Below are 15909 nucleotides of genomic sequence, written 5' to 3'. Positions count from 1 at the left end.
TGACATTAACATCTAAGGCGCAACAGAGAGAAAAAGAAACTAGAGTGGTGTGTGAGGCAGCATTAACTGCTACCGGTAACAGTGCACAAACTACTGGAACTTCTTGTAGAAGAGTGTTCCAGGCACCTGTAGAATCTATGTTTAGGCTCACTTGAGCTGTTCTAGAGACTCACACTGGGCCAGAGGCCTTCTGGAACACGATGGTGGATATTCTATAAAAGTAATCAGAAAGTGAAGTGAAATATTTTTCCATAGTTTAAGAAACCACTTTCATTCAGTTTTCTTTCTTTTCTTTATCTGTAGCCACAACTGTTATCATTAGTATCGCAATTATTACACCACCCGCTGTGTCTAAAAGATCAGTCACAAACAGGTGTCCCTTCGTCATATGCACGCCCCATAATAGCATGACCGTTTGGCTACATGCCTACACTAACACAAAATGGTTCTTGCGTGCGTTGGCAAAGTAGCCACCCAGCTGGCATCTAGAAAGATCCATTCCCACAGAGTGAGAACAAGCCACACATGGACACTCCATCAAGATGCGTATGCATGGTGTGGCATGTGCACAGTGTGCTATAAATCATTAAAAGCGCCCAATTTTGGACTTGCGAGCGACTCAGAATCAATGCCAGTAAGTCTTTATTTCAGTTTACTGTAATGTGAGTTGCCCAGCAATGGCACCATCGTTGTCGTAGTGATTAGTGCTCATAAAATAAATTAACCTTCTCTGTAATGATGCGATAGCTTGGAAAACACTACATTCTTGCCTGTACTAGACATTTAGGCCTGAACCAGTCTATTGGCCCGTTTTACGGCATCCACAAATGCACCAAAATAACGCTCATTCTGTCTGTCCAACAGGGGACGGAATCCTGGGAAACTGTGGCGATAGTAGGGATGGACATCGGAAGCCCACCATCATATGATGGCAGTGCTTCCACCATTGAATATTTCGATGCGATGGTAACTAACCGTCGCATCAAAAGCATTCAATGGTAAAAACTATTCATATGAATAGTAAAGGGGTGGGGTTAGGGGAGGGGCTCGGACACAAATAAAAAAAACCTAAGGCAAGTCAGGCAGAGCTGACTGAGGACTAGGAGGAGGATGAGAAACACTGTCACTGCCATGCTGCTGCTGCTGTGGGCACTTAAAGCAACAAGAAAGTGAAGTGTAAAAACATTATTAAATATACTAATAACACACAGAAAAAAGGAACCTCTTACAGCACCAGCAGAGAAATCACTCCCCATCTCTGCTGTGTAAACGTTGTTAGCTGTCACTCTGTGTGTGTCTGTGAGTGACTGCTGCTGCCGGGCCAGGGCTGCACACTGATTGGCTCTCACTGTCTCAGAGAGCCAATCAGAGCTAGCAGAGAGGGGAAGGCCAGGTCGGAACCAGTGAGAGATAGCCTCCAACGATCCCAGCAGCATGAGCCAGGAATGTTATCAGAGGCAGAGACACAGCACACAGCAGCCATGGGAGGTATAACTTTTAGTATTTAAAGAAAAGAAACCACCATGGAAACACCACTGAATGATTACCATTCGATGGCAGCAAACATCGGAATGCTGCCATCGAATGGTAAAAACACTAACATTGGAAGAAAAACATCGATGTCCTTCCCTAGGCGATAACTGTGCGAATGATGAAGATTGCACAGATGGTATGAAGTGCTGCCCTAACACCTGTGGGCCAACATCCTGTAAATATATAGGTAATCCAAGTGAAGATTCTTAGCTCTCAAGCTGGCCACACATCTAAGGATTTTCTGTCCAACCTGCCGACTAGTTGATTGGTTGGAATGAAAATCTGGTAAATTTTGAAAGCAAATGACAATCAGCAAGTTGCTCCCAAACGCTGGAAAATGGACAAAAACTGTTGTTTTCTGCCATTTAGGAGCAAATTGCTAATCATCATTTACTCCCATACCTTACCAGATTTTTATTCCAACCAATCAACTAGTTGGCTGGTTGGACAGATAATCTTTAGATGTGTGACCAGCTTCAGTGTAATTCTTAGGAAACCACACTTATTTTCCCGTTTTCTTGTTCACAGATATGTCACTCTTCACGACACCTTTTGTTTCCTCCATGCCCAATTACCCTAGCATTAAATAAACGCCACTCTATACCCTGTATTCACCATATGTTGTGGGATCAGCTACATATAAGACAGGGGCCTGTGGAGTTTGAGTTCCAGCCTTGAATCAGAGTTCCGGCTGTATGTTCTGCAGTTAATGAGGAACTGGTGTGGAAAGAGATAAGACTCTGGTGAGGTACTGGAAATGCTGTGATTTACAGAAGAAATAAATCTCTGAGTTACTGGTAATGGTTGAAACCAAAGTACTTCTCAGCACATAAAAAGATCACACAGCCTGCAGGCTTAAGATAAAACGCTGACTAAAGATCTTCTTTATATACACATCCACCTCTTCCCAGATAGGCACTGCATAGGACTAGTTCATTAGTAGAAACTGCTTCACATTAACAATAAAAACAGACAAATGATCCACCTGTGACAAGAATATATGGTGCAATCTTTCTGTAGTGTGTTGGCAATGAGAAGAAATGGTAGAGCAGAATCACTATAAACCCAATATATACAGCAGAGGAACTGTGATTCTATGGCAGAAGTAGTGAGTAGAAGAGAATCTTTTAATTAGTGATGAGCAGAGAGAAGCCAGCTCTCAGGGTCACAGCACATGAAGAGCTTTGTCCATACGTAAATACATTTCACAGCCAGGCCCAGCGCCAGGGGGGCACAAGGAGGGATACATTTCGCAGCATCTGTTCCCTGCCCACTTGGAGCGAAGAAACGTGTCCCTCCTCTACATTTAGCACAAGGGAGATTCCCATTATTGTTCCATTTTCAGCTAGAGAGGTATCTCAGTTAGTCACACTATACAGCTGTCATGTTTCCTCATCCTCTTCATCTTCACCTCCCCTGAGTAACAGCTCCATGTCTGTGTTTAGTGATACTCTATGTTCTTTGTGGATCACATCTGAGAAATGAGGAAACAAGGGGGAGTAAAATTAAATGTGTACATTACTAAATATCATTCTCATCCTATGTATATGTTAAATATTTGTATATTTGCCTAGGGTTACCTCTGGAATTGGTAGTCCTTAGAGCAACATGCAAGGCAATGCCAGCGATACAGACAGCAAACCCTGACCAGTTCAGTAGGTCCATTGTATCACCCAATAAATGTGTCGCCAACAGTAGAACACAGAGCTCCTGAGGGACAAGAAAAATAAATTAAGAGTTCAGAAAATATTCTATATTTTAAATATATTATTATGACTTGGATAAACTAGTTAAGGTCCATTCACATCTTTGTGCATTTGGTGCCCTCTTCCGTTTTAACCAGATCACACTTACAGGTAACAGGGGAAGGTGCTTGAAAACGGGGAGTGGTGATCCGAACGCAGGCGTGCCAAACGGTCAAAACGGGCATTTTAAGGGTGTGCATAATTAACAAAGCAGCGTCATCGGCCACGTCACTTGGTTGTCTCTTAGCCTGAACTGTTCGCATGATTGCGGTAGGAAAATCCTACCACAAGCACTGCGAGCAGTTCAGACGCCTTTCGATGTACTCGATTAATCTAATAAATAGCGGAGATGACGTAAGATGCGAGCGGCCAGGGGGCGTCTTTACAAAATAGCGAGCGCATGTTTCGTTTGCTCGCTCAGATATAGAGGAGTCAACAGACTGCAAAGAGCGAGCGCTCAATTTAAATAGCCGGCCCCTTTTTCTGAACGAGCGAGCGCAAATAGCGTCCGGCTCTGAATCAGGCCCATTGTGCTTTCTCACTGGCACACCAGAACTGGTCACTCATGAACGAGGCAGGGTAAACACAAGATAATACAAAGGGTAAATCACTTATATTTGTTCTAAATGTAAAGGCAGAAAAGTGTTTGGAAGCTTCCACAGAGACACCTCACAGTACAAGGGAGGCATGGTTTCTCTATTACTGCCACTTTATAGCAGCTACAGCACATCCTCCATGACAGGCAAACTGTGGGCCTGATTCAGAGCCGGACGCTCTGACCAGAGCGCTCGCTCTGAATCAGGGCCCTCCTACCTAAAAATGGAGCGGCCTCCTGGCCGCTCGCATAGCTGTGGGTGACCACCCACAGCATATGCGAGCGGCCAAAAAGATGGTCGCGATGGTCAAGACCATCGCGACCGTCGGGCTTGCGACGAGACCCTGCGGTAGGGTCTCGTGGTCGCAAGCCCTGGAGTGATTTTGGCTCTATCAGAGCCAAAATCACTCCCACTGACATGACTAGTGATGTCAGTGAGGCCGGACCCAGACGCTAGGCGTTCCCATGGGAACGCCTCCGTCTGGCAGCCACGCCCCCGGCACACCCACCAAAGGGGGCGTGCTGTCAGTCACCATCGACAGCACGCCCCCTTTGGTGCGAGACCCGGAGCGACAGCTTGGCTCGCGCATGCGCACAACGGAGCTCCCTCCGTCGTGCGCATGCGCATTGGGGTAACATCGTGTGAGGTTCTAATACAACAGCCTGAGGCTGGCTCACATGGGCCCACACTGCTGCTCATCCCATGATCGAATAACAGGATTACTGATCAATGGACCTGATTCAGCAGTGCACTGCTGAATGCAGATTCCCGATGTTTGGGAATCTGCGCAAGCGCCAGACCTGTTCTGCGCATGTGCGGAATGGGTCTACGAGTCCGTTTGCAAACTGGCAGCAGACTGTCACTGATTGACAGTCTGCTGCCGTTTGGGGACGGGGAGGGGGCAGTGACAGCCTCCGTTACCATAAATAGAGGCGTGTCACCGCCATTGGGGCGAGGGAAGAGGCCAGGATCTCCGTCGGGTGACAGAGATTTCCTGGCCTCTTCCTCTAAACGCCGCGGCTGGTTGCGGGATCCTATGGGTCACCGCAGCCGTCCAATGTAACGCAGATTAACTGATGCTGCGTTGAACAAGGCAGCTCAGTTAAGTAATGCACAGGGGGCATGATGCCTCCAGTGCATTACCATATCTGCAAAGATCGCAATTGCAAAGCTGCCTGAGTGCATACATCATATATCTATAGCCTGCCTGCAGTTTCGCAATTATCATCCTTACAGAATCAGGCCCAATGTGTCCATGCACATGGTGGACTATTCAGACAAAACCTGGCTGTGGGCCACATCAGACTCGGCCTAGTGTGGTGGCATGAGATGGTAAGTGCAATTTTCCACCATGTCCAATAACGGTCCTATAGAGTTTGGAAGTATTGCTACTGGCCATCAGTGAATGAGAACATTAGAAAAAACACAGTATAGAGAATACTACCTTGAAGATGCCAGCAATAGAAAGGGTGAGACTAGATGTTTTTGACACCAATAGAAACTCAGAATATCCCAGACCAAATGCGAGCAGTCCTCCCACACTGAGGGTACCCACGAGAACAAGCAGCCCCTGAACATCCTCATAGCGAAACAGTTGCTGTGAGGTGGACACATGCAGCCCTGGAGAAAGGGGGCATATAACATGGCATTATGAAGCAAATAACTGATGTTTGTCACTGGTAATAACCATTACTGAGAATTGACATTCAATATACACAGTCCACACAAAAAAAGTGATCGCTGCAAATTACGTTTATTAAACAACATAATAATGCCTGAAAATACTACATATATATCTCATTATCTCACCTTCAATGCTAATGAAGAGTGGGAAGAGGCTGAGGAACATGGCAGGCTGTAAATGAAACATTGTGTCTATGGGATGTTGTAATCCTGGGAGAAAGATCAGTAAACAAATCGGGATTAGAAGAAATTTTCAGTTCTCACATTAGTCTGTTTTTATTTACAACTTTCTATAGGACAAACCTTCTTGAGGCAGGACATTCATATGATCCCAGAGTAAAGCTGGGTACACACCATAAGACGGTGCAACCCAGCAATGCGATGTAACAATAAATCGCATTCGCCATACAAACACTGCACAATCTGGCGTACATTGGCGTATTGTTACATGCTGCATGTTACAGCACCACGTTCCCATGCAGATGGGAAGATGTGATGAACTACCGTCGTCGGGAAAGACGAATCGGGCGTACACACTATACGATGTGTACAATATATCCGGGTCAGAACAATACATCCTTGAAGCATGTGCAATGGCAAAATATTATCGCTCCATTGGTGAAAACATCAGCATAGCTTACATCCCTGCATCAGGCTCTTAGCACATTACAGTTGCATTGGAAAATGGTAGATAAAATTAACTTGTGTGCTGGACTCCTGTATTGATCCACACCAATGAACACTTAATTTTTTTTCTACAAATTGATTGGTCTAGTGCTTCATCTTCATAAAGAACATCGTATAGTTAATATTAAACTGACCTACAAAAGAATAACGCTTTCAAGTCATAGACCTACAACAAACAAGGTATTTTTTGGCCACAGAGAAAGAAGCACTATCCTCTGTAACAGTAGCTTCTAAATTAGTAAATGATGCCAGGCAGGAAAATGCGGCTTACTGAAACTGTGGTATTCCAGCATTTTACTGTCACTATAACTGTAATACCATAGTCACAGTGTTCATAAAATGCAAAAAATCCCATAGTGCCAGTAAGCCGACACTAGAATTCCAGCAGTTACTGACATCATATGATTTCTGAGAAAGTATAGAAACTGCACAAACAATTGTTGCATAATAATTAAGGTCAAAGCCTTCACTTACCCAGCTCTGCCTTCTGCATTAGGATTTGAGTGAGGGTCCATCTGATCCCTCCTAGGCAGGAAGCAGCAAGAACCAGAGTGAAACCTCTAGCATCAAACTGTGTGGACTTGAATGTAAACATGAAGAGGCCTCCAGAAATGAGCAATACCACTATGATAAGAGCTGGTTTCTGCATAAAACAGGAATAACAACGACGGTTATATTGACAAGGACAATTTATCTCGGCAAAAAATTTACATTTTCCCAACAACAAAGAGAAAATGAAGGCTGTTTATTCATCAGTAATGATACAGTATCACAATGCTTGTTATATATAATAGAAAACCTTTTGCTGGCTTATATTAGTGAATCTCCTTACCTCCTGAAATAATTATTCAATATTATATTCTCCAAAGACGCAGCTGCTGTGCAAAAGCGTCCATCTCTGAATCAGGCTAACATGTGCTGCTGCTTCTAAAGCTGGGTACACACTAGACGAGATGTCGTCCAATCCGACATATCGGGATCATCGGCGCCAACGATGTACGCCCCCGCGGGTTTGTCAGCGATATCCTCAGTCGGCCCTACATGCTGGGCAGACGAGGAATGCTGTTAGCGAGGGCCATGCTGCCGAATGGCCCCTGCTGTCATTCCGTCACTGACCGCCGGGTACACATCGCTAAGTGTACCCAGCATTACTCACAGGTTATATGGATACAGATGCAATTAGTGACATTCAATGTATTAATGTTTCTCTTTCTTATTGCTGCCAATCATTAGTTTGAAATCCCATTAGTATTTTCCTAGTGAGAGCTTACAATAGATCTCTTACTGATCCCCATCCATATAAGATGGATTTTCCTCAACATTATCACCCCAGTTTTAATACATTGATTCTCATATAACATTACTTAATTAAGGCATTGTCCTCAGATTTGCTCTTTATCCAGAAATACAAAGTCGCCGGTCTGGATGCCTTTGGCCGGAATACCGGAGCCAGAATCCCGCCAGTAGTCGGAATCCCGGCTCCAGAATCCTGACATCCAGACGGTTCGGGTACTTATCTAATTCTGTCGGGTTTCTGACTATCAGGATGCCGCTGTCTGTGTCTGACTGCCAGGGTCCTGTACCCAACCCACTTGATGTAACTATGGTATCTCCAATTGGCAATTACACCAAGAGTAATATGTAAAGTATCAAAAGACTATGGGGTATATTTACTAAAGTGCAGGTTTTTAGAAGTGGAGATGTTGCCCATAGCAACCAATCAGATTCTACTTAACACCATCTAGAAGATAATAGATGGAATCTGATTGGTTGCTATGGGCAACATCTAAACTTCTGAAAACCAGCACTTTTAGATGACTATTTTTTTTTTTTATTAGATATTTTCTTGCTTGCTAATTTTTTTTACTTAGGGTGAGATTTAGCAAATCTTTAAAGAGGACAAATGGAGGTGGTGCCACCACAGCCAATCAGCTTCTAGCTATTATTTTATAAAATTTACTAGATAAATAATAGCTGGGAGGGAGTGCTCCGTCGGACACCCTTAATTATCACAACACAAAAAAACAATTGAATTCCCCCCTGGAGTCTGACTGCTTGCTATAGACGTGTCCTCCTTAGAATATATGATAAATATCCTCAAAGTATTTTGCAAGAGTTATGTTATACCTTGTCAGGAGATAAGGAAACTCTACAATATACCAGCAAAGGATATCGCATTCGGTCAGTGTAACGACCAGTGATATTACCATTGTCATCAGTTACATAGCCCTCTGCTGCGATGACCTTATACTAGGGGGTATGGCCGTAGCACTCCCAGCATATTGAGCAATATTGCCATTTCTTTATATCAGAAAACAAACTGATATTGGTAAATAGCACTGGAGAAGAAATGTGATATAACTTTGCATTTACAATTTGTGACAATTATTCTGGTGCAGATGGGATATCCCATAGTGACACAAAATGATATGTAATATTCCAATGGTAAAACAAGGACTACAAGGCAATAAGTAAAATGTTTATCACTAGTCAAAATACCAAACCCTATTTCTAAAGCCTCATTAAATTGCCCATGAGTTACTAGCAAAAGTACCCAGTATTGCCCGGGTTTAAATCTTCAAGTTATTATGGTAGGCATCCCAGACCAATTGCCACCCATCTATGAAATTTTCATCAAAATCCATCCAGTGGAAGGTCCAAAACAGGCTCCTGGGTCAAAGTCCTGCCCAGTGTACACCAATGGGAGGTCCGACCGGGACCTCTCCTCCTAGTATATCTTCTGGGATCCAATGTCACCACTCTGTGCAGTTTTCGTCCAAATCCGGCCAGTGGAATGCACAGAACAGGCTCCCCGGGTCTAAGTTCTGCCAAGTGTACACCAACGGGAGGACCGACCAGAACCCTAATGCCCCCTAAAACCTGTCCAGGATCCAACTGGACCACCTTGCGTTCGTTTCATCCCAAACGGTGGAGGGGTATCCAAATGCATAACCGGATGAACAGACAGACCAATTCATTTTATATATAAGATAAGGTACAACTGAATCCTTATTTCTAGCTGCAAGAAGAGACAAATTTAAGTCCTGAGCATACAAACTGCAGGGAAACCGGAATCCCATTTCTAGGGCTAAATGCTAAACATCTGGCTGAACCCAAATCTTCTTAAGCACCTGTAGTATTCATCCATATCTGACAATAAACTCTCAATTTGATGTATTGCTATTTTGCAAAGTAAAAAGGAGAGAGATGCTGTATGTAAAAGTCACATACAATATTATTATTAGAATAGTTGTTGGATTTTAATGATTAAAGGTGATGCATTGAACAAAAAGGCAGTTCCCATTGTTATTTATAAATGCTAAACTTAGAGAAAATAAATGGCATGTATGCCATAAACTATACTCTGCTATCAGTTACAATTGCATATATTTTCCTTAATTTATGTATTTATTAGCATTAGTTATTCCCATCATACTTAAAATTACCTGCCCTATAATATTCCTTAATTAAAACCGTTCATCATAAATGCTTCTGGCAGATCAATTTAGCTGTTTAAGATCTGGTACACTCCGTCCCTGCCCTGCGCCAGCCCCAACGACTCACCAGCTCCTCTAACTTGAAGAGCAGCGAAAAGAAGAGGATGAAGAGAACGGCTGAGGACTTTGTCATGGTGTACCTGGTAACCAGAAAATATAATGCAGTGTTACAAAGATATTGTCATACAACCACAAAAAAAGATTTTTGCTCTGCCGTCTACCCCCAGGTTTACTATAGATCTAGTTCATCTATTGAGACACTCTACCGACTTACAGAGACACTGTGATGTACAAGAAGCTCCAATTGGAGAGTCCAATGTCCAGAGCCGTGGCCAAAGCTGAATACAGAACACAACAGTAATTATTAAACTTCTTAATGATATTAATAAAATGCACCATTAATCAATCTCTGCTTTCAGTGACATCCCATGTACCTCGCCATTGCTGAATGGTTACCATGCGCTGCCAGCAAGGAGGGAAGAGCCATTAGTGCTGGAGGTGGAAACTGGGTCAGATTTACTCTCTCAATTACGTAGAGAAAGAGGCGTCTGTTGAACAGAAGTTATGGCTGACTGAATCAGGGATTGTCATCTATGCTGGACAAGCGGCAACAATTCAGTAACAGTGAGAACATTGGCATATTCAAATAATCCACAAAGAGATCTACAAACCCATACAAAATTAATATAGTTAAATCTCAAAAAGCTTGCAGCCTAATATTAGAACTACATCTAGCTCATCACAGCTATATACCGATAAACAACCAATCAAGACAATGAAACAGAAGGTCATCAGACAAGGTCAAAATCACAAAGGAGAATATCATGTTTGTACCTGTGGGGGCCAACTTTTTGAGGTAGTCTGACCATGGCAGGATAACTCGTGCATGGCCACTGAAACAGGTCATAAGGGCCCTACTTAATGCCGACAAGACAAAAATCATCAGGAGGTGTACTAGGGTCATAAACAGTGGGAAATGAAATTTCTGCAAAAGACCAGAGTGGGGAAACATATTATTCATTGTGCATACAGCTCAATACACTCATAAAACATTTGTATGAGAGTTTCTGATAGTATGTGTTTATTACCTATAGCATGTCATTTTACCCCCATCATAAATCATTTCAGTATAAGTCTGATATTGGGGATGTACATTTTAGCTTTGGGAATGTTGACTAACACGTTAAATTCTTTCAGTGCAGTAAATCTGATGTGTATTAATTTGCATACTAAATAGTCTTATAATTGGGTTTGGTGATATTTTCTTTCTGTGCAACTCGTAGGTCCTCAACATCAGTTCCCACAATCTAGATGCACAATGGGCAGAAAGCACTTAGGGACTAACAGAGTTGAACACGTCAGTTTTGCAGATTGATTTTCCCTATTTTTGCACTGTGTATGTTCGGGAGCCGTACACATGCATCTAGGGTCAATGCTGATTCGTCGTATTGCAACTGAATCGTATTTTCACTTGTGGCTGAAAGGGCATTATTGGCTGATAGATTACGTTTAGTGAGGGCATGTCAACAGAACTGCAGGCTCTGTAGAGCTGTGCATACAAAAAGACATGCCTGTTTTCAGGCCCCAGCGATTCATCAGTGGAAGCTGGATGCTAGGACTGGTGAGGGTTTAAACCACCTGGATTAACCAGGAAGCAGCGGTTACAGCAAAGGACTGCGAGTACCAGCAATCTTCTTCCTTCATTGTAGCTCTCTATGGATCTATGTGCCCGCCAAATGCAGGATGACAATGAAGCAGGATCACTGCTTTGCTAGCTGTCGGAGGAAGAGAAGCAACACTAACAATAAATTGAGACTGGTGTGGATTCCCAAGCATAAAAAATAGTATTGCATTGAATTGTTTTCAGCATGTGTTATATTAGAATTGTTACAGTGTGATTGATTTAAGGTAATAGGATAAGAGGTAACCTGGTAAAGCGATGACTTGTTGCAGGAGTCTTTGGCAGTTTACATTCTCCTCCTATTGGTGCAGGCAAACAGCCTGCGAGTGCCCTATATGTACTGTTAGTTGTCCCTCTTAGTACCACTTCTTTAAAATAGAAACTGTCATTACATTGGAGGTGGCATTAAAAAGAGGGTGACACACAATGGAATTGATATATTTTAATATGGAAAGAACATGCTTTGGAACTGGATACATACTTGTCGATATATAATTCGATCGACAAACGATATTCGCGAGTATATCATCAGGTATATATACCAGATATGTTTACAAACGACGTTCACAGACATATTAAGTCGGCCTTGCAGCACAGCTGATGCAGTTATATCTGAAATAAATCGTGCATACGTGTACATACACTTGCTGAAGGGGCTGCAGACACTGACATCTCAACTGGGCAGGCAAATTTAAATGCCTGCCCAGTTGTGATGTTATCCCAGACATATCGAGCACCCATTTGGAAAGTGTGTATAGCTTACCAATCGGATGGTTTGGGGGCGGATCGGTCTACTGACCAGTCAGTCATTTCAGTGTGTACCCAGCATAAGTCAGGCTTTCTGCAGTCTCACCAGTTTAAACGTGGACTCAAAACTCACCTTTTCATCACAGCCTACAATCCCTCCTACTAAATCTCCCATTCTGCTCTCCTCCCCAGTACACCATCCAACTGTTCAACCCTCCTTGTATCATGTAAGCTCACACAGGCAGCAGGGTCCTCCATCCTCAAGTTCCTTACAAGCTTTTCCCTTGCTTCTAGAGCTCCTGATCTTGTCTCCTAGTCCCTTTCGATGTTCCGGTGACTGTCTGTGTGTGGTCATCCTGCATTGGGTACAGACTCTGAGTGTTCACTGAGTGAGGAACTGCCGTCCCTTCCCAGGGACTCACCTCCACTTGCCTATTAGATACAACGAGATACCCAACCTTCGCCACTTGTCCACATCCTACCTAGTTTGTTAGTTTATTTCTTAGTTTATTGCTGTTGTTCCAAAGATACATCAACCTACATTTACAGGTTCACTGATATGTCATGTTTTATTGTTACTTTGTATATTCCCTGTATAGCGTTGCAGAAATTATGTAGCATTTTAAAAGTAAAAGAAAAGAACATGCCTTCAGTTAAGTGTGGGTGGCACTATGAAGAGGGAGCACTGTAATACAGTGGTGTAGCTACCGAGGGTGCGGCTGCTATGGGGCCCGGCCTGCCACCAGGGCCCGCCTCTCCCCTTGCACATGGTCACGCAGATTAGGGATTTAGCCACCGGGACAGTTCCCGCTGGGCTAGTGACAGGCGACCGCCCAGCAAACCCTTCAATGAATGACTGACCCTCCCTCCCCTGTCCCGCTGCCGGAGCTCTCCGATCAGGCAGCTGCACGGCTCAGTGACAGCAGCTGCCCAGCCCGCCCTTCACTAGTCTGATCCCCCTCCCCAGGGCCTCTACTCCCCCGTCCCGCGATCGGAGGAGCAGCTGCACAGCTTCCGCGCAAGTGCAGAAGCTTAGTGACGTTTAAAAAAGAAAATGGCCGACAGGGGAGCTGCTGCGCATGCCCAGCCGCAGCAGCTCCTCCCATAAGCCTCTGCGGAGCCCAGGGCCATCAGTCAACAGCCCCACCTCCAGCCCCTCCGCGTCCTGCTTCCTGCACAGGCTACCAGGCAGCAGGCTAGCTGTGCGTTGAGCTGCCAAAACATGAGGAAGCATTGGCGGCTGCCAAATAGAACTGTGCTGCGACACCAGGCAGGCTGGCACCAGCAGAAAAACTAAATAATATTTATATATAACATAATAAAGTAAGTCTAATCTGTATTATTTATATGAGATAGTCTAGCCCGGGATTGAGACCCTAGTTGTGTATAGATCCCCTTCAGTATTTGTACCTGGAAGTGACGTGGAGTGAGGGCGGAAGTGCAGTCCATTCCCATAAAGTCCACCAAAAGAAGAACCTTGTCTGCTCGCCACGCTTCCGGTTCGGTGGCTCGCCACAGTATTCCACTTTTATGTCCACGTGGATGGTAGGGAATGACGTTGGAAAGTAACTGATGACGTCAGGGTACATCTACGGAAGGGGATCTATCCACAACCCTGACGTCCCCTGTCAGACCAAGCCAGAGGCACCAGACCAGCCAGAGCTGGAGGAAGAGTGGCACATGGGGTTTGTAGTTTAACTTTAACTGCTCAGAGTGTGAGCAGTAAAAGATAAACTACAAATCCCATGAGGCCATTAAGCCAGCCAGCAGATGGGCTGCATGACGACTGCTGTGTACGCTTCAGTGGAGGAGCACGGGCTGTGCAATCAATGAGGCAGTTTAACACAAAAAGTGACAGCTGTCTGTGAAGGTAAGTGGCTGCCAGGTAGCTCTAGACTTATGTAGAGGAGCATAGACTGGTGTACAGCAGTACTCTGGGTATGTTTTCTTTGTTCATGTGGGGGCAAATGTTTTTTTTTTTTTTAACGTCTCGGTGCCAATGAGGGGAGGGGGTGAGGAAGCTTTTCAAGATTTTGCTATGTGGCCCACAAAGTTCTAGTTACGCCCCTGCTGTAATACATTTCCTCATATAAGTCACTAAATACTACTCAACTTAAATACCATGATATACATCCAAAAGTTGTCCTTCACACAATATTCCGCACCTTTAGTATCCACTTGTTGTAGAAGGTTATCCCAATGGAGAAGGAGTAATAGAAAAGCACCAGTCCCACTGTGAGAAGAATCTTCCATATTATGGCCCAGCAAGGTAAACTCATCTTCCCGGTCACTCCAATGGTTTGCTGCAATACAATGTATGCAAGCAAAATGCAACTGAGAAACACAGAGTAAAACCAAATTAGGCGATTGCGGTTACTGATCCTGTGACCTAACACCAATTACTAATATTTATGACGACATGTCATATATTATATGCATGTTTTATATAGAACATGCACCTAATGTTAGTTTGTTCTCTTTTCTGTCCTGTTATTTCTGCTTAAACAATCCTTCTTCCCTGGCATTCCAGGGCAAGCACAATACCACAAGTTTAAATGTTCATACCTGGATGCTTTGAGAATTTTGAATAAAGTGAGAGCTGTGTAGTTATGTGTCAGCACACAATAGATTATGGTGTGGCCCATTGCACCCAGACACAAGACAACAGATGATATGACTAATCTGATTGGGCAGAGGAAAGTAGAAGGACCTTACAAAATGTCTAATTTTGACAGCACTGTCCAATTGAGTAATCACATTATTACCACTATTTCCAACTGAAAAGAGGAGCTAAACAAAGAAAAACAACGTTGCAATGAGAAACATCCATCAAAAGTGTATCTATAGAAAAGGTCAAAAAAATCTTGTAGTCTAGCATCAAAAATAATTGCAACGCATGGATGGAGTGAACAGAGGGCCTGATTCAGCAAGGAACGCACGGATGCAGGTGCACGCACCCATTCACTGCGAGAATATGCTAATCAATGCATACGCACGGAGACCACAACACAAGTTGCAGACGCCCAGCCCCATACTAAGCCATCCATCTCCCTTTACTCACAGCCTGATCAGCATGCAAGATAGTGTAAACATCGGTAACATCGAGACCCATTAGCATAATAGTGGTTGACTTGACCTCACCTGCTGCAGGATTTTTCCCGCTTCCTAGGTACAGCTTACGGTATGGCTGTGTATGCCACTGCACTGCCTTAATTATGCACGCCCCTACAACAGCGTCATAACGCCTGCGTTCGCCTGACCACCCCCTACAAACGGCACTTCCTGTCAATCAATTTCAGAAGGGTCTACATACACACTGCATGTGGTTTGCGTACCATAACCCGATCGCTCTGGCTAGTTCGCGCACGCACCGTGCAAAAACATTGGCCAAGTGCATGTTCTCTCCTTTGCGTTCCTTGCTGAATCAGGCCCAGAGAGCAATAGAAATTAGTGATCTATCCTGTCCATTAGTGTTAAAATAAATTACCTGATTTTTGCCCAAGACAATGTTAAAACACCACATCAACATCTCATGTTACATGGATTACTAACATCACCTTTCCAGATAACTTACCCAAAATGTGTCCACGCTTATTTTGATGTTGCAGTCAACATTTGCAGATTTGCCCTCATTTAACACTTCATAGAAGAGTGGCAGCCCAGGAACACCCTACTAACTGAATAGTAACAGCTCATTTCATGTGATACTCTGGAGAGAAAGCTCCCCTTCTTGTGTTTAC

The 15909-nt window shown here is 43.9% G+C and overlaps 1 protein-coding gene across 6 annotated transcripts in view; it reads right to left on the bottom strand.

Moving 5' to 3' along the window:
- Positions 1-2642: 2642 nt before the first annotated feature.
- The window catches only part of SLC35H1 (solute carrier family 35 member H1), a 38704-nt gene continuing 25437 nt past the window's right edge, over positions 2643-15909 (bottom strand). For 2 of the 6 annotated variants that reach the window (XM_088481899.1, XM_088481901.1), the window contains 9 exons: positions 14335-14472; positions 10576-10726; positions 10016-10079; positions 9809-9881; positions 6719-6887; positions 5684-5767; positions 5319-5494; positions 3114-3243; positions 2643-3007 (listed from right to left, as the gene is read on the bottom strand). In XM_088481899.1, coding sequence (XP_088338025.1) covers positions 2916-3007; positions 3114-3243; positions 5319-5494; positions 5684-5767; positions 6719-6887; positions 9809-9881; positions 10016-10079; positions 10576-10726; positions 14335-14472 — 1077 coding nt within the window. In that variant the 3' untranslated portion in view covers positions 2643-2915. Of the gene's footprint in view, positions 3008-3113; positions 3244-5318; positions 5495-5683; positions 5768-6718; positions 6888-9808; positions 9882-10015; positions 10080-10575; positions 10727-14334; positions 14504-15909 lie in introns of those variants that run through there. The other 4 variants (XM_088481900.1, XM_088481902.1, XM_088481905.1 and 1 more) reach the window with 3 other exon arrangements.

The sequence above is a fragment of the Taudactylus pleione genome, unplaced genomic scaffold, assembly GCF_031769625.1.
Source record: "Taudactylus pleione unplaced genomic scaffold, aTauple2 ptg000279l, whole genome shotgun sequence".
NCBI lineage: Eukaryota > Metazoa > Chordata > Amphibia > Anura > Myobatrachidae > Taudactylus > Taudactylus pleione.
Note: the sequence above shows the minus strand (reverse complement) of the source record. Positions and strands in the feature narration are given on the sequence as shown.